A 26,966-nucleotide genomic window follows, 5' to 3' on the forward strand; every position below is an offset into this window, starting at 1 on the left:
TGCACAATGTTTATATTTTCATGTACATTGTTTATATTGCTGCTGTTACAATGCCAAAAAATACCTCAATAAAATGTTTATTAAAAAAAAAAACCCTGCTTATAAAGTTCCCCATATCATTGAATCAAAGAATCCCTACAGTGCAGAAGGTGCCAGCCAATTATCTGTGTTTGCACATATGACACACAATATCTGCACATGATGCACAAAACAGGTGCAGGTTCAAACTTTCGGTGTACCCCCAAGATTATCTCGTGAGCTACTGCGCTTCGGTTTTCTAACACCACTGGGCTACAGGATTTTTGCACTTGGTGGGAGTAACCAGCTGTTTTTGGCGGACAACCTCGTGGAAGGCGTGAGGATTAGAGATGCAGAAACAGAGCAATCACTATCAAATTTAGCAGTGCAGAAATCAATCAATGAAACCTAATATAAGGTCAAATCCTGCCTGGGTCCTCCACAGGGAGACTGGAAATAATCATAATCATTCATGTTGAGTTGCGCAAAAAGAGATTTAAATTGCAACAGCTTCCTGCAAGCTTCCTGAGTGTTGTACGGCAATGGAGATACTGAATCGCTTTTCACACAAGCTCAATGTCATGAAATTAAATGATGTCTATTGGGTGCATTATCATGGAATCATAGAATGGTTACACAAGTTTCTCTGAATAATAAGATAGACATCTCGAGTAGATTTATATGAAATGTTACAGTCAACTAGCCACGAATAAACAGGATGAAACCTGCTGAATCTTGGAGGGAGGTGGTGATGGGCAGATCATTTATCAAGTGTTTTGTGATTCAATAATAATCTTTATTAGTGTCACAAGTAGGTTTACATTTACACTGCAATGAAGTTACTGTGAAAATCCCGTCGTTGCACACTACGGTGCCTGTTCGGGTACACCGAGGTAGGATTTCAGAATGTCCAATTCACCTAACAAGTACGTCTTTTGGGACCTGTGGGAGGAAACCGGATCATCCGAAGGAAACCCACACAGACATGGGGAGAACGTGCAAACTCTGCACAGACAGTGACCCAAGCCGGGAATAGAACCTGGGTCCCTGACGCCATGAAGCAACAGTGCTAACCACTGTGCTACCTTGCCGCCCTGTATTTGTATTTGATTGTATATGATTTGTATTTAACAGTGAAAATTAAAAAGTAATGTACTCTCCTCGTCAGCCTTTACTACCATGTAATAAAATCAATGTACTACAGACGCTGGAATCTGAAACAGGAAATACTGGGAAAACTCAGCAGGTTTGGCAGCATCTGTGGAGAGAGAAAATAGAGTTAATGTTTCAAGCCCATTTAACTCTTCTACTTACTACTGTGTGGCTGTTTTATCGTTTATTTGGGACTGCAGAGTCAACACATGAGGCACTGCTTCACTCGCTCTTGTCTACCCAACAGCAGAGACCTGCTGCTCAACCTGGGTCAGCAGTCGCCACACAAACATGGTAGGTATTCACCTCCAGGAAGTCATGAGGATTATTTCTGGGACATTGAACACAACACAGCTCGAGTGGCTTCATGTGCTGGCACACATTGAACCTCCTGGCATCCGCAGGGAAAATACCTTCCTCAAAGAACACCAGTGACTGAGAGCGAGCAAAGCAATGACCCAGGATCTTAAACAGAACCCACACATTTGTCCAAAATCCCATAGTGCCTACTGAAACACACTCCACACTGTACAAATGACAGCCCCACCTCTGGGCAGCACACCTTCCTCTTGACTCACCAGCCACAACCTTGTAACTAGGGAAGGGGCGGTACTGGACCTGGTATTGGGGAATGAGCCCGGCCAGGTGGTAGATGTTTCAGTAGGGGAGCATTTCGGTAACAGTGACCACAATTCAGTAAGTTTTAAAGTACTGGTGGACAAGGATAAGAGTGGTCCTAGGATGAATGTGCTAAATTGGGGGAAGGCTAATTATAACAATATTAGGCGGGAACTGAAGAACATAGATTGGGGGCGGATGTTTGAGGGCAAATCAACATCTGACATGTGGGAGGCTTTCAAGTGTCAGTTGAAAGGAATTCAGGACCGGCATGTTCCTGTGAGGAAGAAGGATAAATACGGCAATTTTCGGGAACCATGGATGACGAGAGATATTGTAGGCCTCGTCAAAAAGAAAAAGGAGGCATTTGTCAGGGCTAAAAGGCTGGGAACAGACGAAGCCTGCGTGGAATATAAGGAAAGTAGGAAGGAACTTAAGCAAGGAGTCAGGAGGGCTAGAAGGGGTCACGAAAAGTCATTGGCAAATAGGGTTAAGGAAAATCCCAAGGCTTTTTACACGTACATAAAAAGCAAGAGGGTAGCCAGGGAAAGGGTTGGCCCACTGAAGGATAGGCAAGGGAATCTATGTGTGGAGCCAGAGGAAATGGGCGAGGTACTAAATGAATACTTTGCATCAGTATTCACCAAAGAGAAGAAATTGGTAGATGTTGAGTCTGGAGAAGGGTGTGTAGATGGCCTGGGTCACATTGAGATCCAAAAAGACGAGGTGTTGGGTGTCTTAAAAAATATTAAGGTAGATAAGTCCCCAGGGCCTGATGGAATCTACCCCAGAATATTGAAGGAGGCTGGAGAGGAAATTGCTGAGGCCTTGACAGAAATCTTTGGATCCTCGCTGTCTTCCGGGGATGTCCCGGAGGACTGGAGAATAGCCAATGTTGTTCCTCTGTTTAAAAAGGGTAGCAAGGATAATCCCGGGAACTACAGGCCGGTGAGCCTTACTTCAGTGGTAGGGAAATTACTGGAGAGAATTCTTCGAGACAGGATCTACTCCCATTTGGAAGCAAATGGACGTATTAGTGAGAGGCAGCACGGTTTTGTGAAGGGGAGGCCGTGTCTCACTAACTTGATAGAGTTTTTCGAGGAGGTCACTAAGATGATTGATGCAGGTAGGGCAGTGGATGTTGTCTATATGGACTTCAGTAAGGCCTTTGACAAGGTCCCTCATGGCCGACTAGTACAAAAGGTGAAGTCACACGGGATCAGGGGTGAGCTGGCAAGGTGGATACAGAACTGGCTAGGCCATAGAAGGCAGAGAGTAGCAATGGAAGGATGCTTTTCTCATTGGAGGGCTGTGACCAGTGGTGTTCCACAGGGATCAGTGCTGGGACCTTTGCTCTTTGTAGTATATATAAATGATTTGGAGGAAAATGTAACTGGTCTGATTAGTAAGTTTGCAGACGACACAAAGGTTGGTGGAATTGCGGATAGCGATGAGGACTGTCGGAGGATACAGCAGGATTTAGATTGTTTGCAGACTTGGGCAGAGAGATGGCAGATGGAGTTTAATCCGGACAAATGTGAGGTAATGCATTTTGGAAGGTTTAATGCAGGCAGGGAATATACAGTGAATGGAAGAACCCTCAAGAGTATTGAAAGTCAAAGAGATCTAGGAGTACAGGTACACAGGTCATTGAAAGGGGCAACACAGGTGGAGAAGGTAGTCAAGAAGGCATACGGCATGCTTGCCTTCATTGGCCGGGGCACTGAGTATAAGAATTGGCAAGTCATGTTGCAGCTGTATAGAACCTTAGTTAGGCCACACTTGGAGTATAGTGTTCAATTCTGGTCGCCACACTACCAGAAGGATGTGGAGGCTTTAGAGAGGGTGCAGAAGAGATTTACCAGAATGTTGCCTGGTATGGAGGGCATTAGCTATGAGGAGCGGTTGAATAAACTCGGTTTGTTCTCACTGGAACGAAGGAGGTTGAGGGGAGACCTGATAGAGGTATACAAAATTATGAGGGGCATAGACAGAGTGGATAGTCAGAGGCTCTTCCCCAGGGTAGAGGGGTCAATTACTAGGGGGCATAGGTTTAAGGTGAGAGGGGCAAGGTTTAGAGTAGATGTACAAGGCAAGTTTTTTACGCAGAGGGTAGTGGGTGCCTGGAACTCGCTACCAGAGGTGGTGGTGGAAGCAGGGACGATAGTGACATTTAAGGGGCATCTTGACAAATACATGAATAGGATGGGAATAGAGGGATACGGACCCAGGAAGAGTAGAAGATTGTAGTTTAGTCGGGCAGCATGGTCGGCACGGGCTTGGAGGGCCGAAGGGCCTGTTCCTGTGCTGTACATTTCTTTGTTCTTTGTTCTTTGAGATGAATGGTCTTATTCCAGTTTTCAACCTTCCACAGAAAATCTGGACAACCCTTAGTCATTGAGGAGAGAAGGATGTGGAACAGGAGGTACAGCTCAAACTGAGATTGTGGGCATCCAAGTCAGACCAATGGCCATGTACTGGACTTCTATGCTGAGATCTCCATTGATAGAACATAGAACATTACAACGCAGTACAGGCCCTTCGGCCCTCGATGTTGCGCCGACCTGTGAAACCACTCTAAAGTCCATCTACACTATTCCCTTATCGTCCATATGTCTATCCAGTGACCATTTGAATGCCCTTAGTGTTGGCGAGTCCACTACTGTTACAGGCAGGGCATTCCACGCCCTTACTACTCTCTGAGTAAAGAACCTACCTCTGACATCTATCTTATATCTATCTCCCCTCAATTTAAAGCTATGTCCCCTCGTGCTAGACATCACCATCCAAGGAAAAAGGCTCTCACTGTCCACCCTATCCAATCCTCTGATCATCTTGTATGCCTCAATTAAGTCACCTCTTAACCTTCTTCTCTCTAATGAAAACAGCCTCAAGTCCCTCAGCCTTTCCTCATAAGATCTTCCCTCCATACCAGGCAACATTCTGGTAAATCTCCTCTGCACCCTTTCCGATGCTTCCACATCCTTCCTATGATGCGGCGACCAGAACTGCACGCAATACTCCAAATACTTACAGCTGCAACATGACCTCATGGCTCCGAAACTCAATCCCTCTACCAATAAAAGCTAACACACCGTACGCCTTCTGAACAACCCTCTCAACCTGGGTGGCAACTTTCAGGGATCTATGAACATGGACACCGAGATCTTTCTGCTCATCCACACTGCCAAGAATCTTACCATTAGCCCAGTACTCTGTCTTCCTGTTATTCCTTCCAAAATGAATCACCTCACACTTTTCTGCATTAAACTCCATTTGCCACCTCTCAGCCCAGCGCTGCAGCTTATCTATGTCCCTCTGTAATTTGTAACATCCTTCCGCACTGTCCACAACTCCACCGACTTTAGTGTCATCTGCAAATTTACTCACCCAGCCTTCTACGCCCTCCTCAAGGTAATTTATAAAAATGACAAACAGCAGTGGCCCCAAAACAGATCCTTGTGGTACACCACTAGTAACTGAACTCCAGTCTGAACATTACCCATCAACCACCACCCTTTGTCTTCTTCCAGCTAGCCAATTTCTGATCCAAACTGCTAAATCACCCTGAATCCCATGCCTCTGTATTTTCTGCAGTAGCCTACCGTGGGGAACCTTATCAAACACTTTACTGAAATCCATATACACCACATCACCTGCTTTACCCTCATCCACCTGTTTGGTCACCTTCTCAAAGAACTCAATAAGGTTTGTGAGGCACGACCTACCCTTCACAAAACCGTGTTGACTATCTCTAATCAAATTATTCCTTTCCAGATGATTATACATCCTATCTCTTAAAAACCTTTCCACGACTTTGCCCACAACAGAAGTAAGGCTCACTGGTCTATAGTTACCAGGGTTATCTCTACTCCCCTTCTTGAACAAGGGGACAACATTTGCTATCCTCCAGTCTTCTGGCACTATTCCTCGAGACAAAGATGACTTAAAGATCAAAGGCAAAGGCTCAGCAATCTCCTCCCTAGCTTCCCAGAGAATCCTAGGATAAATCCCATCCGGCCCAGGGGACTTATCTATTTTCACACTTTCCAGAATTGCTAACACCTCCTCCTTATGAACCTCAAGCCCTTCTAGTCTAGTAGCCTGAATCTCAGTATTATTCTCGACAACATTGTCTTTTTCCTGTGTGAATATTGACAAAAAATATTCGTTTAGCACCTCTCCTATCTCCTTGGACTCCAAGCACAACTTCCCACTACTGTCCTTGACTGGCCCTACTCTTACCCGAGTCATTTGTTTATTCCTGACATATCTATAGAAAGCTTTAGGGTTATCCTTGATCCTACCTGCCAAAGACTTCTCATATCCCCGCCTGGCTCTTCTTAGCTCTCTCTTTAGGTCCTTCCTAGCTAACTTGTAACTCTTGAGCGCCCTAACTGAACCTTCATGTCTCACCTTTACATAAGCCTCCTTCTTCCTCTTGACAATTGTTTTGACTGCTTTAGTAACCACGGGTCCCTTGCTCGACCACTTCCTCCCTGCCTGACAGGTACATACTTATCAAGCTCCACATTTCCATTGTGCCCATCCCCTACAGTTTTCCTCTCCATCTGATGCATCCCAAGTCTTGCCTCATCGCATCATAATTGCCTTTCCCCCAGATTTAACTCTTGCCCTGCGGTATATACCTATCCCTTTCCATCACTAAAGTAAACATAATCGAATTGTGGTCACTATCACCAAAGTGCTCACCTACCTCCAAATCTAACACCTGTCCTGGTTCATTACCCAGTACCAAATCCAATATGGCCTCGCCTCTCGTTGGCCTATCTACATACTGTGTCAGGAAACCTTCCTGCACACACTGGACAAAAACGGACCCATCTAATGTACTCGAACTATAGCATTTCCAGTCAATATTTGGAAAGTTAAAGTCCCCCATAACAACTACCCTGTTGCTTTTGTTCCTATCCAGAATCATCTTTGCATTCCTCTCCTCTACATCTCTGGCACTTTTCGGAGGCCTATAGAAAACCCCTAACAGGGTGACCTCTCCTTTCCTGGTTCTAACCTCAGCCCAAACTACCTCAGTAGACGAGTCCTCATCAAATGTCCTTTCTGCCACCGTAATACTGTCCTTGACTAACAATGCCACCCTTCCCCTCTTTTACCACCTTCCCTGAGCTTACTGAAATATCTGAACGCCGGCACCTGCAACAACCATTCCTGTCCCTGCTCTATCCATGTCTCCGAAATGGCCACAACATCGAAGTCCCAGGTACCAACCCATGCCGCAAGTTCACCCACCTTATTCCGGATGCTCCTGGCATTGAAAAAGACACACTTTAAACCACCTTCCTGCCTGCCGGTACACTCCTGCAACTTTGAAACCTTACTCATGACCTCACTACTCTCAACCTCCTGTATACTGGAGCTACAATTCAGGTTCCCAAGCCCCTGCTGAACTAGATGGTGCCATCATAAGCATTCACAATGCATAAACTGGAAAAGGTTGAATGGATTGATTTTTTTTTAAATTTAGAGTACCCAATTATTTATTTATTTTTTCCAATTAAGGGGCAATTTAGCGTGGCCAATCCACCTACCATGCAGATCTTTCGGTTGTGGGGGTGAAACCCACGCAGACACGGGGAGAATGTGCAAACTCCACACGGACAGTAACCCAGGGCCGGGGATTCGAACCCGGTTCCTCAGCGCCGCAGTCCCAGTGCTAACCACTGCGCCACATGCCGCCCCAAGTTGAATGGATTGTTCACCTCGGCATCAAACTATAACGGCTTCCCCAGCCATATGAATAAAAAGAGTCAGCATTCTGTATTATCCCATCCCATTCTGCTCTTCTGGCATTCCCAAAGATGTCCTGCCCATTCCTTCCTATCATCTCACTACAGCAGGTTCCAAATTAATCTTCTGCTGACTTCAGTTCACTTTTCCTCCCCTCCAAGGTGGCTCCATAGAAGTTGTTTTAAATGACCACAAGCTGGGACAGGACATTTAAATATGTCCTTACATCTTGTTAAAATAAATTTAGAGTACCCAATTCTTTTTTTTCCAATTAAGGGGCAATTTAGCGTGGCCAATCCACCTACCTTGCACATCTTTGGGTTGTGGGGGTGAGACCCACGCAGACACGGGGAGAATGTGCAAACTCCACACGGGCAGTGACCTGGGGGCGAGATCGAATCCAGGTCCTCAGCAGCGCTAACCACTGCGCCACCGTTCTTATTTCTTTTCTAATTCAGTGGGCAAACGGCGGGATGGCAGTAATACAGAGGCCCAGGCTAATGCTCTGGGTACATGGGTTCAAAACCCACCACAGCAGCTGGTGGAAATTAAATAAAATAATTTTTTAAAATCGGGAATTTAAAGTTAGTCGAACCGATGGTGACCATCGATTGCCGCAAAAGCACATTTGATTTGTTTAAGACCATGACCATAAGACATAGGAGCGGAAGTAAGGCCATTCGGCCCATCGAGTCCACTCCACCATTCAATCATGGCTGATTTCAACTCCATTTACCCGCTCTTTCTCCATAGCCCTTAATTCCTCGAGAAATCAAGAATTGATCAACTTTTGTCTTAAAGACACTCAACGTCCCGGCCTCCACCGCCCTCTGTGGCAATGAATTCCACAGACCCACCACTCTCTGGCTGAAGAAATTTCTCCTCATCTCTGTTCTAAAGTGACTCCCTGTTATTCTAAGGCTGTGCCCCCGGGTCCTAGTCTCCCCTGCTAATGGAAACAACTTCCCGACGTCCACCCTATCTCAGCCATTCATTATCTTGTAAGTTTCTATTAGATCTCCCCTCAACCTCCTAAACTCAAATGAATATAATCCCAGGATCTTCAGACGTTCATCGTATGTTAGGCCTACCATTCCTGGGATCATCCGTGTGAATCTCCGCTGGACCCGCTCCAGTGCCAGTATGTCCTTCCTGAGGTGTGGGGCCCAAAATTGCTCACAGTAATCTAAATGGGGCCTAACTAGTGCTTTATAAAGCTTCAGAAGTGCATCCCTGCTTTTATAGTCCAAGCCTCTTGAGATAAATGACAACATTGCATTTGCTTTCTTAATTACGGAGTCAACCTGCAAGTTGTGCCCTTTAGGAATTGAAATCTACCATCCTTATCCGGCTTGTCCTGCATGTGACACAAGACCCACGCTAATGTGGTTGAGTCTGAAGTGCCCTCTGAAATGGTCCAGCAAGCCACTCAGTTCAAGGGCAATTAGGAATGAGCGCCAAACGTTGGCCCAGAAAGTGAAGCCCACAATCCATGAACAAATTAGAAAAATGCAAACATGGAGAATTAGACCCTGGATTTGAATGGGTCTGTGACATGCAGACATCCACTGCACGGGAAACATTCTCAATACAATAACTGAGCCTGTAATGTTGTATTGGAAGCTCAGACAAATAATCTGACTTTTAAAAATATGTTAACCCGTCCATTGTAAAGGCAGAATGCTGCAAGGGTGCACTGATATTCCACAAAAATGACCAACAACAATTTGTTTCAGGCTTAAAGCAACAATTTACATTGCCGATTTATTCCCTGGTATTTGATGTCATTGCATTTCCTTTGCTTGATTGAAGCACAGCAAGAATTGGTCAATTATTAAATCAAGATTGTTAACCTGCTATAATTCCAAAATGTATGGCAGCAAGTTAACATAACTTACATCGGCATGTGTGACATGGTACACATGGGTGAACGAGCGCGAGGAGAGCGGCAGAGACACAGAGTAAAGGAGCACGAGGAGAGCGGCAGAGACACAGGGTAAAGGAGCACGAGGAGTGGTGGAGACACAGGGTGAAACAGCGCACGGAGAGCGGCAGAGACACAAGATGAAAGAGCACGAGGAGAGTGGCAGAGACACAGGGTGAAAGAGCACGAGGAGAGCGGCAGAGACACAGGGTAAAAGGGCACGAGGAGAGCGGCAGAGACACAGTGTAAAAGAGCACGAGGAGAGCGGCGGAGACACAGGGTGAAAGAGCACCAGGAGAGCGCAGAGACACAGGGTAAAAGAGCACGAGGAGAGCGGCAGAGACACAGGGTAAAAGAGCACGAGGAGAGCAGCAGAGACACAGGGTGAAAGAGCGCGAGGAGAGCGGCAGAGACACAGGGTAAAAGAGTACGAGGAGAGTGGCAGAGACACAGGGTGAAAGAGCACGAGGAGAGTGGCAGAGACACAGGGGAAAAGCGCACGAGGAGAGTGACGGAGACACAGGGTGAAAGAGCGCGAGGAGAGCGGCACAGACACAGGGTAAAAGAGCGAGAGGAGAGCGGCAGAGACACAAAGTAAAGGAGCACGAGGAGAGTGGCGGAGACACAGGGTGAAAGAATGCGAGAAGAGCGGCAGAGACACAGGGTAAAAGAGCGTGAGGAGAGCGGCAGAGACACAGTGAAAGAGCACGAGGAGAGCGGCAGAGACACAGGGTAAAAGAGCGTGAGGAAAGTGGCAGAGACACAGGGTAAAAGAGCATGAGGAAAGTGGCAGAGACACAGAGTAAAAGAGCGTGAGGAGAGTGGCAGAGACACAGTGAAAGAGCACAAGGAGAGCGGCAGAGACACTGGGTAAAAGAGCATGAGGAGAGAGGCAGAGACACAGTGAAAGAGCACGAGGCGAGCGGCAGAGACACAGGGTGAAAGAGCGTGAGGAGAGCAGCAGAGACACAGGGTGAAAGTGCACGAGGAGGGTGGCAAAGACACAGGGTTAAAGAGCACGAGGAGAGCGGCAGAGACACAGGGTGAAAGAGCACGAGGAGGGTGGCAGAGACACAGGGTGAAAGTGCACGAGGAGAGTGGCAGAGACACAGGGTGAAAGAGCACGAGGAGAGCGGCAGAGACACAGGGTGAAAGTGCACGAGGAGGTTGGCAGAGACACAGGGTGAAAGAGTGCGAGGAGAGCAGCAGAGACACAGGGTGAAAGTGCACGTGGAGGGTGGCAGAGACACAGGGTGAAAGAGCGCGATGAGAGCGGCAGAGACACAGGGTAAAAGAGCACGAGGAGAGCAGCAGAGACACAGGGTGAAAGAGCGCGAGGAGAGCGGCAGAGACACAGGGTGAAAGAGCACGAGGAGAGTGGCAGAGACACAGGGTGAAAGTGCACGAGGAGAGTGGCAGAGACACAGGGTGAAAGAGCGCGAGGAGAGCGGCAGAGACACAGGGTGAAAGAGCACGAGGAGAGTGGCAGAGACACAGGGTGAAAGTGCACGAGGAGGGTGGCAGAGACACAGGATGAAAGAGCGCGAGGAGAGCGGCAGAGACAGAGTGTAAAAGAGTACGAGGAGAGTGGCAGAGACACAGGGTGAAAGAGCACAAAGGGAGCGGCAGAAACACAGGGTGAAAGAGCATGAGGAGAGCGGCAGAGACACAGAGTAAGGGAGCACAAAGAGAGCGGCAGAGACACAGGGTGAATGCGAGGAGAGCAGCGGAGACACAGGGTGAAAGTGCACGAGGAGGGTGGCAGAGACACAGGGTAAAAGAGCACGAGGAGAGCGGCAGAGACACAGGGTAAAAGAGCGTGAGGAGAGTGGCAGAGACACAGGGTGAAAGAGCGCGAGGAGAGCGGCAGAGACACAGGGTAAAAGAGAACGAGGGGAGCGGCAGAGACACAGGGTAAAGGAGCACGAGGAGAGTGGCGGAGACACAGGGTGAAAGAGCACGAGGAGAGCGGCAGACACACGGTGAACTCGAGGGGAACAGCAAAGACACAGGGTGACAGAACGCGAGGAGAGCGGCAGAGACACAGGGTAAAAGAGCAAGAGGGGAGCGGCAGAGACACAGGGTAAAGGAGCACGAGGAGAGTGCCGGAGACACGGTGAAAGAGCGCGAGGGGAGCGGCAGAGACACAGGGTAAAGGAGCATGAGGAGAGCGGCAGAGACACAGGGGAAAAGAGCGCGAGGAGAGCGGCAGAGACACAGAGTAAAGGAGCACGAGGAGAGCGGCAGACACAGAGTAAAGGAGCACGAGGAGAGCTGCAGAGACACAGGGTGAAAGAGCGCGAGGGGAGCGGCAGAGACACAGAGTAAAGGAGCACGAGGAGAGCGGCAGAGACACAGGGTAAAAGAGCGTGAGGAGAGTGGCAGAGACACAGGGTGAAAGAGCGTGAGGAGAGCGGCAGAGACACAGTGAAAGAGCACGAGGAGAGCGGCAGAGACACAGGGTAAAAGAGCGTGAGGAGAGTGGCAGAGACACAGTGAAAGAGCACGAGGAGAGCGGCAGAGACACAGGGTAAAAGAGCACGAGGAGAGCGGCAGAGACACAGGGTAAAAGAGCACGAGGAGAGCGGCAGAGACACAGGGTAAAAGAGCACGAGGAGAGCGGCAGAGACACAGTGAAAGAGCGCGAGGAGAGTGGCAGAGACATAGGGTAAAAGAGCGTGAGGAGAGCAGCAGAGACACAGGGTGAAAGTGCACGATGAGGGTGGCAGAGACACAGGGTGAAAGAGTGCGAGGAGAGCAGCAGAGACACAGGGTTAAAGAGCACGAGGACAGCGCTGAGACACAGGGTAAGAGCACGAGGGGAGCGGCAGAGACACAGGGTGAAAGAGCATGAGGAGAGCGGCAGAGACACAGAGTAAGGGAGCACAAAGAGAGCGGCAGAAACACAGGGTGAATGTGCACGAGGAGGGTGGCAGAGACACAGGGTGAAAGAGCACGAGGAGAGCGCAGATACACAGGGTAAAAGAGCGCGAGGAGAGCAGCAGAGACACAGGGTAAAGGAGCACGAGGAGAGTGGCAGAGACACAGGGTGAAAGAGCACGAGGAGAGCGCAGAGACACAGGGTAAAAGAGCACGAGGGGAGCGGCAGAGACACAGGGTAAAGGAGCACGAGGAGAGTGGTGGAGACACAGGGTGAAAGAGCACGAGGAGAGCGGCAGACACACAGGGTAAAAGAGCGCGAGGAGAGCGGCAGAGACACAGGGTAAAGGAGCACGAGGAGAGTGGCAGAGACACAGGGTGAAAGAGCACGAGGAGAGCGCAGAGACACAGGGTGAAAGAGCACAAAGGGAGCGGCAGAGACACAGGGTGAAAGAGCACAAGGAGAGCAGCAGAGACACAGGGTGAAAGAGCACGAGGAGAGCGCAGAGAAACAGGGTAAAAGAGCGCGAGGAGAGCAGCAGAGACACAGGGTAAAGGAGCACGAGGAGAGTGGCAGAGACACAGGGTGAAAGAGCACGAGGAGAGCGCAGAGACACAGGGTGAAAGAGCACAAAGGGAGCGGCAGAGACACAGGGTGAAAGAGCACGAGGAGAGCAGCAGAGACACAGGGTGAAAGAGCACGAGGAGAGCGCAGAGACACAGGGTAAAAGAGCGCGAGGAGAGCAGCAGAGACACAGGGTAAAGGAGCACGAGGAGAGTGGCAGAGACACAGGGTGAAAGAGCACGAGGAGAGCGGCAGAGACACAGGGTGAAAGAGCACGAGGAGAGCGCAGAGACACAGGGTAAAAGAGCACGAGGGGAGCGGCAGAGACACAGGGTAAAGGAGCACGAGGAGAGTGGCGGAGACACAGGGTGAAAGAGCACAAGGAGAGCGGCAGACACACAGGGTGAAAGAGCACGAGGAGAGCGGCAGAGACACAGGGTAAAGGAGCACGAGGAGAGTGGCAGAGACACAGGGTGAAAGAGCACGAGGAGAGAACAGAGACACAGGGTGAAAGTGCACGAGGAGGGTGGCAGAGACACGGTGAAAGAGCGCGAGGAGAGCGGCACAGACAGAGTGTAAAAGAGTACGAGGAGAGTGGCAGAGACACAGGGTGAAAGAGCACAAAAGGAGCGGCAGAAACACAGGGTGAAAGAGCATGAGGAGAGCGCAGAGACACAGGGTAAAAGAGCACGAGGGGAGCGGCAGAGACACAGGGTGAAAGAGCATGAGGAGAGCGGCAGAGACACAGAGTAAGGGAGCACAAAGAGAGCGGCAGAGACACAGGGTGAATGCGAGGAGAGCAGCAGAGACACAGGGTGAATGTGCACGAGGAGGGTGGCAGAGACACAGGGTGAAAGAGCACGAGGAGAGCAGCAGAGACACAGGGTGAAAGAGCACGAGGAGAGCGCAGAGACACAGGGTAAAAGAGCGCGAGGAGAGCAGCAGAGACACAGGGTAAAGGAGCACGAGGAGAGTGGCAGAGACACAGGGTGAAAGAGCACGAGGAGAGCGGCAGAGACACAGGGTGAAAGAGCACGAGGAGAGCGCAGAGACACAGGGTAAAAGAGCACGAGGGGAGCGGCAGAGACACAGGGTAAAGGAGCACGAGGAGAGTGGCGGAGACACAGGGTGAAAGAGCACAAGGAGAGCGGCAGACACACAGGGTGAAAGAGCACGAGGAGAGCGGCAGAGACACAGGGTAAAGGAGCACGAGGAGAGTGGCAGAGACACAGGGTGAAAGAGCACGAGGAGAGAACAGAGACACAGGGTGAAAGTGCACGAGGAGGGTGGCAGAGACACGGTGAAAGAGCGCGAGGAGAGCGGCAGAGACAGAGTGTAAAAGAGTACGAGGAGAGTGGCAGAGACACAGGGTGAAAGAGCACAAAAGGAGCGGCAGAAACACAGGGTGAAAGAGCATGAGGAGAGCGCAGAGACACAGGGTAAAGGAGCACGAGGAGAGTGGCGGAGACACAGGGTGAAAGAGCACGAGGAGAGCGGCAGACACACGGTGAACTTGAGGGGAACAGCAAAGACACAGGGTGACAGAACGCGAGGAGAGTGGCAGAGACACAGGGTAAAAGAGCACGAGGAGAGCGGCAGAGACACAGGGGAAAAGAGCACAAGGAGAGCGGCAGAGACACAGAGTAAAGGAGCACAAGGAGAGCTGCAGAGACACAGGGTAAAAGAGCGCGAGGAAAGCGGCAGAGACACAGGGTAAAGGAGCACGAGGAGAGTGGCAGAGACACAGGGTGAAAGAGCACGAGGAGAGCACAGAGACACAGGGTAAAAGAGCGCGAGGAGAGCGGCAGAAACACAGGGTAAAGGAGCACGAGGAGAGTGGCAGAGACACAGGGTGAAAGAGCACGAGGAGAGAACAGAGACACAGGGTAAAAGAGCACGAGGGGAGCGGCAGAGACACAGGGTGAAAGAGCACGAGGAGAGCGGCAGAGACACAGGGTGAAAGAGCACGAGGAGAGCGCAGAGACACAGGGTGAAAGAGCACGAGGAGAACGGCAGACACACGGTGAACTTGAGGGGAACAGCAAAGACACAGGGTGACAGGACGCGAGGAGAGCGGCAGAGACACAGGGTAAAAGAGCACGAGGAGAGCGGCAGAGACACAGGGGAAAAGAGCACAAGGAGAGCGGCAGAGACACAGGGTAAAGGAGCACAAGGAGAGCTGCAGAGACACAGGGGAAAAGAGCGTGAGGAGAGCGGCAGAGACACAGAGTAAAGGAGCACGAGGAGAGCTGCAGAGACACAAGGTGAAAGAGCGCGAGGTGAGCGGCAGAGACACAGGGTGAAGGAGCACGAGGGGAGCGGCAGAGACACAGGGTGAAAGAGCACGAGGAGAGCGGCAGAGACACAGGGGAAAAGAGCACGAGGAGAGTGGCGGAGACATAGAGCGAAAGAGCGCGCGGGGATCGGCAGAGACAGAGAGTGAAAGAGCTAAAGGGGAGTGGCAGACACAGGGTGAAAAGAGCGCGAGGAGTGGCAGAGAAACAGATTGAAAGAGCGCGAGTGGCAGAGACACGGCATGGGATGACGTTAGGATTCAGAGAGTGACGCAGGGCAAAAAACAGTCGATTGATCTGGGGAGAGGCAAGCAGGGGCGAGAGGTGCGACTTCGACCACTCCAAGCACCAGCACCGAGCAAGGAATCGCAAAGACAATTGCATCACCTGCGCCACAACCGGAACCAACGACTGCTGGACTGACCACCGACTCCTCCTCTCTGCCATCTCCATCACCCTGGCTCCAAACCGACACAGGCAGAAGAAACTCTGCCACAAGAGACTCAATGTCGCTGAACTCAAACACCTCAAGAAGAGCGAGCTACTCAGCCAGCACCTCACAGCTAACCTGGCAATGAGCCGGAGCCGCAGAACGTCCACCTGCAAGGGGAGGCCCGGTCTCTCGACCAGGAAACACCAAGACTGGTTCGACAGGAACGATCAGGAAATCCAGGATCTACTTGACCGCGAGCGCAAAGCATTCTTGAACTGGCAGCTCCATCAAAACTCGAGTGAGAGGGAACAAGTCTACAGGCCACTGAATGCCGAAGTGTAACAAAGAAACCGCAACCTAAAGAACAGATGGTGGGTGGAAAGGGCGCAGGAAACTCAACAACTCGCCGACAAGCACCATGTGTGCGGATTCTTCAGCACAATCAAAAGCATCTACAGTCCGGGTACCCAGGGGCCCACCCACCGAGAGCCAAAAGCAGAGAGGCGCTCATCAGAGACAGTCACTGCCTGCTGGAGAGAGCACAGCAAGGACCTCCTCAACCAAGACACAGCCTTCGACATAAGCGTCCTCGACAACCATCCCGCGACACGCTACCCACCACCATCGCAGCGGAATCCCAGCTCACCGTGAGGTCGAAAAGGCCACCCGACAGCTGAAAAACCACCAGGCCTCTGGTGCAGGTGGAGTCCGCACAGAAGTACTAACTACGGCAGAGATGCACTCTTGACCAAAATCCACAACTTCATCACCCTTGTCTGGAAGGGAGAGAGCAAATGCCGGATGATCTGAGATGCCTTAATTGTGACCATTATCAAGAGAGACAGGTCCGAGGGCAGAAATTATAGAGAGATTTCCCTAGTCTTTCCCATGAGAAAGGTCATCACGAGAATCCTCCTCAACCACCTCCTCCCAGTGGCTTCCACCCATCAAGAGGCTCAATGGACATGATCTTTAGCCAACGGAACCATCACAGGCCCAATATGTCTGCAAACTGGAGTCAATCAGAGCTGTGTCATTGCACTTCTCCATCTTTCTCACAGCAACACTCCACCCCGTCACTCTGAAGCTCCCTGCAGGAGTAATGCTAACATACCGGACAAGCGGGAAACTGTTGAACCCCCGACACCTGAGACCAGGCCAGAACTGAGACCAACCCAACCTCTGTCCCCCGACCATCACGATCCACGGTGGGCCCTTGGACAATGTGGATTATTTCCCATACCTCGCGAGCCTCCTCTCGGTGCGAGCAGACATTGACAACGAAATCCAACATCGACTCCAGTGCGCCAGTGCAGTCTTCGGACACCTGAGGAGCAGAGTATTTGAAGATCGAGATGTCAAACCCAGCACCAAGCTCATGGTCTACAGAGCAGCCGTGGTCCCTGCCCTCCTGTATGCATCAGAAAGATGGACAATGTACAGCAGACACCTCAAATCTTTGGAGGGATATCACCAACGCTGCCTCCGCAAAATCCTGCAATTCCCACTGGCAGGTGTATCAATGTGAGCGTCCTCTCCCAGGCCAATATCCCCAGAATTGAGGCACTGGTCATGCTCGACCAGCTGCGATGGGCGAACCACAGTGCCCGCATGCCCGACACAACACTCCCAAAACAAGTGCTCTACTCCGAGCTCCACAATGGCAAGCGATCACTGGGAGGGCAGAGGAGTCACTACAAGGACACTCTGAAAGCCTCCCTAAATAAATGCAACATCCCCACTGACACGTAGGAAGCTCTTGCCTTAGAACGCACAAACTGGAGAAGAAGAATCCGCGAAGGTGCCAATCACCTCGAGTGTCACAGGGTGGAGTACGTGGAGGCCAAGCGTAAACAGCAGAAAGGGAGCACAGAATGCACAGCGTCCCACCCACCTCATCAAGCACCCCCTGCCAAACCTGTGGCAGAGTATGCGGATCCAGGTTCGGAGTATCCAGCCACTGCAAAACCCACCTCCCCGGAGCGGAAGCGAGTCACCCTCCACCCTGAGGGACTGCCCGGGAGAAGAGACGGCAAAAATTGTTCAATTATTAAAACAAGATTGTTTTTTTTTTTTTAAATAATTTTTATTAAAGGTTTTCATAAAATATCAATAACAAAATGAGAAAGAAAAAAGAACCCAACAGGGTTAAGTACAAAACACAATCTAAAAAAGCAACCCCCCTTCCCCCCTCCCTGTACCTAAATAATAAATTAACATTAACACCCCGACTTAACACAACCGGTGTATACACCCCCTCAGACCCTCCAGTGTAAATAACATAAACAAAAATAAAGTAAACCCCCCCACCCCCCCCCCCCCCCCCGCCCCCCGAGCTGCTGCTGCCATTGACCAATGTCTATCGTTCTGCCAGAAAGTCTAAGAACGGTTGCCAACGCCTAAAGAACCCTTGTACCGACCGTCTCAAGGTGAATTTCACCCTCTCCAATTTAATGAACCCTGCCATATCGCTGATCCAGGATTCCACGCTTGGGGGCCTCGCATCTTTCCACTGAAGGAGAATCCTTCGCCGGGCTACCAGGGACGCAAAGGCCAGAATTCCGGCCTCTTTCGCCTCCTGCACTCCCGGCTCCTCTGCCGCCCCAAATATTGCGAGCCCCCAGCCCGGTCTGACCCTGGATCCTACCACCCTCGACACCGTCCTCGCTAGGCCCTTCCAAAATTCCTCCAGCGCTGGGCATGCCCAGAACATATGGGTGATTTGCTGGGCTCCCTGAGCACGTAACACACCTGTCCTCACCCCCAAAGTGTCCCGGTCATGTGTGCCCTGTGCAGCACCTTAAACTGTATGAGGCTGAGCCTCGCGCACGAAGAGGAAGAATTCACCCTCCCTAGGGCATCTGCCCACGTCCCCTCTTCGATCTCCTTTCCCAACTCCTCCTCCCACTTACCTTTCAACTCCACCACCGAGGCCTCCTCCTCCTCCTGCATCACCTGGTAAGTGTCCGAGATCTTCCCCTCTCCCACCCACCCCTCCGAGAGCACCCTGTCCTGTACTGTGCGTGGTAGCAGCCGCGGGAATTCCACCACCTGCCGTCTGGCAAACGCCCTTACCTGTAAGTACCTGAAGGTGTTCCCCGGGGGGGAGCCCGTACTTGTCCTCCAGCTCACCCAAGCTCGCGAACTTCCCGCCATAAACAGGTCCCCCAACTTTCGTATCTCTGCCCTGTGCCACCCCGCAAACCCTCCACCTGTTCTTCCTGGGGCGAACCGAGGCCCCAACTTCACCCCTATGCCGCCTCCACTGCCCCCAAATTTTGAGGGCCGCCACCACCACCGGGCTCGTGGTATACCTCCTTCGAGGGAGCGGCAGCGGCACCGTTGCCAGCGCCCCCAGATTCGTACCCACACAGGACGCCGTCTCCAGCCTCTTCCATGCAGCCCCCTCCCCATCCATCACCCACTTGCGCACCATCGTCGCATTGGCGGCCCAGTAGTACTCACAGAGGTTGGGCAGCGCCAGCCCCCCCCCGCTATCTCTACTCCGCTCCAGGAACACCCTTCTCACCCTCGGAGTCCCTTGCGCCCACACAAACCCCATTATACTCATGTTAAGCCGCCTGAAAAAAGCCTTCAGGATAAACACGGGGAGGCACTGGAACAGGAACAAAAACCTTGGGAGCACCGTCATTTTGATTGACTGCACCCTACCCGCCAAGGACAGCGGCAATGCGTCCCACCTCTTGAACTCCTCCTCCATTTGATCCACCAGCCTTGTAAAGTTAAGCCAATGCAGGGCCCCCCAGCTCCTGGCCACCTGGACCCCCAAATATCTGAAGCTCCTCTCCGCCCTTTTTAATGGGAGCTCGCCAATCCCCCTCACCTGGTCCCCTAGAACAAAGAACAAAGAACAAAGAAATGTACAGCACAGGGACAGGCCCTTCGGCCCTCCAAGCCCGTGCCGACCATGCTGCCCGACTAAACTACAATCTTCTACACTTCCTGGGTCCGCATCCCTCTATTCCCATCCTATTCATGTATTTGTCAAGATGCCCCTTAAATGTCACTATCGTCCCTGCTTCCACCACCTCCTCCGGTAGCGAGTTCCAGGCACCCACTACCCTCTGCGTAAAAAACTTGCCTCGTATATCTACTCTAAACCTTGCCCCTCTCACCTTAAACCTATGCCCCCTAGTAATTGACCCCTCTACCCTGGGGAAAAGCCTCTGACTATCCACTCTGTCTATGCCCCTCATAATTTTGTATACCTCTATCAGGTCTCCCCTCAACCTCCTTCGTTCCAGTGAGAACAAACCGAGTTTATTCAACCGCTCCTCATAGCTAATGCCCTCCATACCAGGCAACATTCTGGTAAATCTCTTCTGCACCCTCTCTAAAGCCTCCACATCCTTCTGGTAGTGTGGCGACCAGAATTGAACACTATACTCCAAGTGTGGCCTAACTAAGGTTCTATACAGCTGCAACATGACTTGCCAATTCTTATACTCAATGCCCCGGCCAATGAAGGCAAGCATGCCGTATGCCTTCTTGACTACCTTCTCCACCTGTGTTGCCCCTTTCAATGACCTGTGGACCTGTACTCCTAGATCTCTTTGACTTTCAATACTCTTGAGGGTTCTACCATTCACTGTATATTCCCTACCTGCATTAGACCTTCCAAAATGAATGACCTCACATTTGTCCGGATTAAACTCCATCTGCCATCTCTCTGCCCAAGTCTCCAAACAATCTAAATCCTGCTGTATCCTCCGACAGTCCTCATCACTATCCGCAATTCCACCAACCGTCTGCAAACTTACTAATCAGACCAGTTAATCATTTATATATACTACAAAGAGCAAAGGTCCCAGCACTGATCCCTGTGGAACACCACTGGTCACAGCCCTCCAATGAGAAAAGCATCCTTCCATTGCTACTCTCTGCCTTCTATGGCCTAGCCAGTTCTGTATCCACCTTGCCAGCTCACCCCTGATCCCGTGTGACTTCACCTTTTGTACTAGTCTACCATGAGGGACCTTGTCAAAGGCCTTACTGAAGTCTATATAGACAACATCCACTGCCCTACCTGCATCAATCATCTTAGTGACCTCCTCGAAAAACTCTATCAAGTTAGTGAGACACGACCTTCCCTTCACAAAACCGTGCTGCCTCTCACTAATACGTCCATTTGCTTCCAAATGGGAGTAGATCCTGTCTCGAAGAATTCTCTCCAGTAATTTCCCTACCACTGAAGTAAGGCTCACCGGCCTGTAGTTCCCGGGATTATCCTTGCTACCCTTCTTAAACAGAGGAACAACATTGGCTGAACTACGAACAGCTCGCTCTTCCCCATATTGAGCTTGTACCCCGAAAAGTCCCCGAATTCCCTAAGGATCCTCATTACCTCTGGCATTCCCCCCACCGGGTCCGCCACATACAGCAGCAGGTCGTCCACATAAAGCGGCACCCTATGCTCCTCCCCACCCCGCACCAACCCCCTCCAGTTCCTCGACTCTCTCAGTGCTATAGCCAGGGGTTCAATCGCCAGTGCGAAGAGCAGGGGGGACAGGGGACACCCCTGTCTCGTCCCTCGGTGCAACCGGAAGTACTCGGACCTCCTCCTATTTGTGGCCACACTCGCCATCGGGAACTCATACAACAGCCTAACCCACCTGACAAACCCCTCCCCAAATCCAAACCTCTTCAGCACCTCCCACAGGTATCCCCACTCTACCCTATCGAAGGCTTTCTCAGCGTCCATCGCCACCACTATCTCCGCCTCCCCCTCCCTCGCCGGCATCATGATAACGTTTAAAAGCCTCCGCACATTCTCGTTCAACTGCCTCCCCTTCACAAACCCCGTCTGGTCTTCATGGATGATCTGCGGCACACAATCCTCAATCCTCGTGGCTAAGGCCTTCACCAGCACCTTGGCATCTACATTTAGCAAGGAAATCAGTCTGTAAGACCCACATTGCAGGGGATCCTTGTCCCGCTTCAGGGTCAAGGAGATCAGTGCCCGGGACATCGTCGGGGTAAAGCCCCCCCCCTCCCTTGCCTCATTAAAGGTCCTAACTAACAGCGGGCCCAACAGGTCCATATATTTTTTATAGAACTCAACCGGGAAACCATCCGGCCCCGGTGCCTTCCCCCCCTGCATGCTTCCTATCCCTTTTATCAGCTCCTCCAGCCCAATCGGGGCCCCAAGTCCCGCCACCAGTCCCTCTTCCACGTTTGGAAACCTCAATTGGTTCAGGAAACGGCCCATCCCTCCCTCCTCCCGTGGGGGCTCGGATCGGTACAATTCCTCGTAGAAGTCCCTGAAGACCCCATTGATGCCAACCCCACTCCGCACCACGCTCCCTCCCCTGTCCTTAACTCCCCCGATCTCCCTAGCTGCGTCCCGCATCCGAAGCTGATGCGCCAGCATCCGGCCTGCCTTTTCCCCATACTCGTAGACCGCCCCCTGGGCCTTCCTCCACTGCACCTCCGCCTTCCTGGTGGTCACCAGGTCGAATTCGGCCTGGAGGCTGCGCCTCTTCCTCAACAATCCTTCCTCAGGCTCTTCCACATACCTCCTGTCTACCCTCACCATCTCCCCCACCAGCCTCTCCCTCCCCCCCCCGCTCCTTGTGGGCCCTAATGGAGATCAGCTCTCCCCTCACCACCACCTTCAGTGTCTCCCATACCATCCCCACTCGGACCTCCCCGTTGTCGTTGGTCTCCAAGTACCTCTCTATACTTCCTCGGACCCGCTCGCTCACCTCCTCGTCTGCCAACAGCCCCACCTCCAAGCGCCACAGCGGGCGCTGGTCCCTCTCCTGCCCCATCTCCAAGTCCACCCAATGCGGGGCGTGGTCCTCTACTCTCGCTATCAGCGCCCTACTCAAAATGAAAAAGTCGATTCAAGAATAAGCCTTATGGACATGTGAGAAGAATGAAAATTCCCTAGCCCCCGGCCTTGCAAATCTCCAAGAGTCCACCCCTCCCATTTGGTCTATAAATCCCCTCAACACTCTAGCCGCCGCCGGCTTCCTACCCGTCCTAGACCTGGAGCGATCAAGTGCCGGATCCAACACAGTGTTAAAAGTCTCCCCCCATTATCAGGCCCTAAAACAAGATTGTTAACCTGCTATAATTCCAAAACGTATGGCAGCAAGTTAACATAACTTACGTCAGCATGTGTGACATGGTACATACACACTCCAACTACAAGTCTGCACTTTCACTTCCTCTGTTAACAAAGCAGTCTGACCTGTGGTCTGGGTGTGAAACCCGCCCGGTTGATGGATGGATTTCGGCGGCAGCGGTGCGCAGGGGCCTTCTTGGAGGTGAGTAGTGAATTTAAAAGCACTTACCTTTGCAGGAGCAGCCCTTTGGATTTCGGCGGCAGCGGTGCGCAGGGGCCTTCTGGGAGGTGAGTAGTTAGTTTAAAAGCACTTACCTTTGCAGGAGCAGCCCTTTGGATTTCGGCGGCAGCGGTGCGCAGGGGCCTTCTTGGAGGTGAGTAGTGAATTTAAAAGCACTTACCTTTGCAGGAGCAGCCCTTTGGATTTCGGCGGCAGCGGTGCGCAGGGGCCTTCTGGGAGGTGAGTAGTTAGTTTAAAAGCACTTACCTTTGCAGGAGCAGCCCTTTGGATTTCGGCGGCAGCGGTGCGCAGGGGCCTTCTTGGAGGTGAGTAGTGAATTTAAAAGCACTTACCTTTGCAGGAGCAGCCCTTTGGATTTCGGCGGCAGCGGTGCGCAGGGGCCTTCTGGGAGGTGAGTAGTTAGTTTAAAAGCACTTACCTTTACAGGAGCAGCCCTTTGGATTTCGGCGGCAGCGGTGCGCAGGGGCCTTCTTGGAGGTGAGTAGTGAATTTAAAAGCACTTACCTTTGCAGGAGCAGCCCTTTGGATTTCGGCGGCAGCGGTGCGCAGGGGCCTTCTGGGAGGTGAGTAGTTAGTTTAAAAGCACTTACCTTTGCAGGAGCAGCCCTTTGGATTTCGGCGGCAGCGGTGCGCAGGGGCCTTCTTGGAGGTGAGTAGTGAATTTAAAAGCACTTACCTTTGCAGGAGCAGCCCTTTGGATTTCGGCGGCAGCGGTGCGCAGGGGCCTTCTGGGAGGTGAGTAGTTAGTTTAAAAGCACTTACCTTTGCAGGAGCAGCCCTTTGGATTTCGGCGGCAGCGGTGCGCAGGGGCCTTCTTGGAGGTGAGTAGTGAATTTAAAAGCACTTACCTTTGCAGGAGCAGCCCTTTGGATTTCGGCGGCAGCGGTGCGCAGGGGCCTTCTGGGAGGTGAGTAGTTAGTTTAAAAGCACTTACCTTTGCAGGAGCAGCCCTTTGGATTTCGGCGGCAGCGGTGCGCAGGGGCCTTCTTGGAGGTGAGTAGTGAATTTAAAAGCACTTACCTTTGCAGGAGCAGCCCTTTGGATTTCGGCGGCAGCGGTGCGCAGGGGCCTTCTGGGAGGTGAGTAGTTAGTTTAAAAGCACTTACCTTTACAGGAGCAGCCCTTTGGATTTCGGCGGGAACCGGAAGTTCGACCTCTGGCAAGTGCCCCCCCGCCCCCCCCCCCCCAACAAATTCTGGTGGAGAGGAAACCCGAGACACTACACGTGTAGTGTCTCCCACCCGCCCTCCTCCTCTAACCTAATAATAAGACCCATTGGTGTAAGGTAAGTGCCATATTATATTATTATATTATTAGCATTGTGCAGGTCAAGGATTGGAGGTGGAGGAGCAGTCTCTGTCAGCGAGGGAACCTGAGAACATCTCAGAAGGTAAGCAAGTGATTTTTACTTTTATACCTGTTTTTCAAATTGTGTGTGTCGGGGGGAAACTGAAGTGACATCACAGAAAAGCTGTGACCTGAGTGGCTGGTTGGGATTCTAACCTAAATTTTGAGTATTTGGGATCTAATTAAACATAATAACTTAATTATAATTTAGAGGATATCTAAGCCAGAGATCGGAGAATATTATAGTTAGCTATCGCATTTCTATTAGAAATCTAGTGCTAGGAAACAGATAGTTGACAGTAACTTTGAAATTTAAAAAAAGTATTAAAAAAAAAAAAGACAAATTTTAATTTTAATTAATTGACGCAATGTCAGTTAGAGGGGTGCTGTGCTCTGACTGTGAGATGTGGCAAGTCCGGGAGGCTTCCAGTGTCCCGGATGGCTTCATCTGCAGAAAGTGCACCCAACTGCAGCTCCTCACAGACCGCATGGTTCGGTTGGAGCAGCAATTGGATGCACTTAGGAGCATGCAGGTGGCGGAAAGCGTCATAGATCGCAGTTATGTAAGTGTGGTCACACCCAAGGTGCAGGCAGAGAAATGGGTGACCACCAGAAAGGGCAGGCAGTCAGTGCAGGAATCCCCTGTGGTTGTCCCCCTCTCGAACAGATATACCCCTTTGGATACTGTCGGGGGGGATAGCCTATCAGGGGAAAACAGCAGCAGCCAGAGCAGTGGCACCACGGCTGGCTCTGATGTTCAGAAGGGAGGGTCAAAGCGCAGAAGAGTAATAGTTATAGGGGACTCTATAGTCAGGGGCACAGATAGGCGCTTCTGTGGACGTGAAAGAGACTCCAGGATGGTATGTTGCCTCCCTGGTGCCAGGGTCCAGGATGTCTCCGAACGGGTAGAGGGAATCCTGAAGGGGGAGGGCAAACAGGCAGAGGTCGTTGTACATATTGGTACTAACGACATAGGCAGGAAGGGGCATGAGGTCCTGCAGCAGGAGTTCAGGGAGCTAGGCAGAAAGTTAAAAGACAGGACCTCGAGGGTTGTAATCTCGGGATTACTCCCTGTGCCACGTGCCAGTGAGGCTAGAAATAGGAAGATAGAGCAGACAAACACGTGGCTAAACAGCTGGTGTAGGAGGGAGGGTTTCTGTTATCTGGACCACTGGGAGCTCTTCCGGGGCAGGTGTGACCTGTATAAGATGGACGGGTTGCATCTAAACCGGAGAGGCATAAATATCCTGGCCGCGAGGTTTGCTAGTGTCACACGGGAGGGTTTAAACTAGTATGGCAGGGGGGTGGGCACGGGAGCAATAGGTCAGAAGGTGAGAGCATTGAGGGAGAACTAGGGAATAGGGACAGTGTGGCTCTGAGGCAGCGCAGACTGGGAGAAGTTGCTGAACACAGCGGGTCTGGTGGCCTGAAGTGCATATGTTTTAATGCAAGGAGCATTACGGGTAAGGCAGATGAACTTAGAGCTTGGATTACTACTTGGAACTATGATGTTGTTGCCATTACAGAGACCTGGTTGAGGGAAGGGCAGGATTGGCAGCTAAACGTTCCAGGATTTAGATGTTTCAGGCGGGATAGAGGGGGATGTAAAAGGGGAGGCGGAGTTGCGCTACTTGTTCAGGAGAGTATCACAGCTATACAGCGAGAGGACACCTCAGAGGGCAGTGAGGCTATATGGGTAGAGATCAGGAATAAGAAGGGTGCAGTCACAATGTTGGGGGTATACTACAGGCCTCCCAACAGCCAGCGGGAGATAGAGGAGCAGATAGGTAGACAGATTTTGGAAAAGAGTAAAAACAACAGGGTTGTGGTGATGGGAGACTTCAACTTCCCCAATATTGACTGGGACTCACTTAGTGCCAGGGGCTTAGACGGGGCAGAGTTTGTAAGGAGCATCCAGGAGGGCTTCTTAAAACAATATGTAAACAGTCCAACTAGGGAAGGGGCGGTACTGGACCTGGTATTGGGGAATGAGCCCGGCCAGGTGGTAGATGTTTCAGTAGGGGAGCATTTCGGTAACAGTGACCACAATTCAGTAAGTTTTAAAGTACTGGTGGACAAGGATAAGAGTGGTCCGAGGATGAATGTGCTAAATTGGGGGAAGGCTAATTATAACAATATTAGGCGGGAACTGAAGAACATAGATTGGGGGCGGATGTTTGAGGGCAAATCAACATCTGACATGTGGGAGGCTTTCAAGTGTCAGTTGAAAGGAATACAGGACAGGCATGTTCCTGTGAGGAAGAAAGATAAATACGGCAATTTTCGGGAACCTTGGATGACGAGTGATATTGTAGGCCTCGTCAAAAAGAAAAAGGAGGCATTTGTCAGGGCTAAAAGGCTGGGAACAGACGAAGCCTGTGTGGCATATAAGGAAAGTAGGAAGGAACTTAAGCAAGGAGTCAGGAGGGCTAGAAGGGGTCATGAAAAGGCATTGGCAAATAGGGTTAAGGAAAATCCCAAGGCTTTTTACACTTACATAAAAAGTAAGAGGGTAGCCAGGGAAAGGGTTGGCCCACTGAAGGATAGGCAAGGGAATCTATGTGTGGAGCCAGAGGAAATGGGCGAGGTACTAAATGAATACTTTGCATCAATATTCACCAAAGAGAAGGAATTGGTA

At 51.2% G+C, this 26,966-nt stretch overlaps 1 protein-coding gene across 8 annotated transcripts in view; it reads right to left on the bottom strand.

Annotated features, from left to right (window-relative positions):
• The window catches only part of LOC140404086 (CCR4-NOT transcription complex subunit 3-like), a 155,736-nt gene that overhangs the window by 98,907 nt on the left and 29,863 nt on the right, over nucleotides 1-26,966 (bottom strand). For 6 of the 8 annotated variants that reach the window (XM_072492477.1, XM_072492476.1, XM_072492474.1 and 3 more), the window contains one exon: nucleotides 16,894-16,977. The exons of the other annotated variants lie outside the window; for them this stretch is intronic. In XM_072492477.1, the coding sequence (XP_072348578.1) occupies nucleotides 16,894-16,925 (32 nt within the window). In that variant the 5' untranslated portion in view covers nucleotides 16,926-16,977. The remainder of the gene's footprint in view (nucleotides 1-16,893; nucleotides 16,978-26,966) is intronic. 8 annotated transcript variants of the gene reach the window in all.

This window comes from Scyliorhinus torazame, chromosome 29 (assembly GCF_047496885.1).
Source record: "Scyliorhinus torazame isolate Kashiwa2021f chromosome 29, sScyTor2.1, whole genome shotgun sequence".
NCBI classification, from domain to species: Eukaryota; Metazoa; Chordata; class Chondrichthyes; order Carcharhiniformes; family Scyliorhinidae; genus Scyliorhinus; species Scyliorhinus torazame.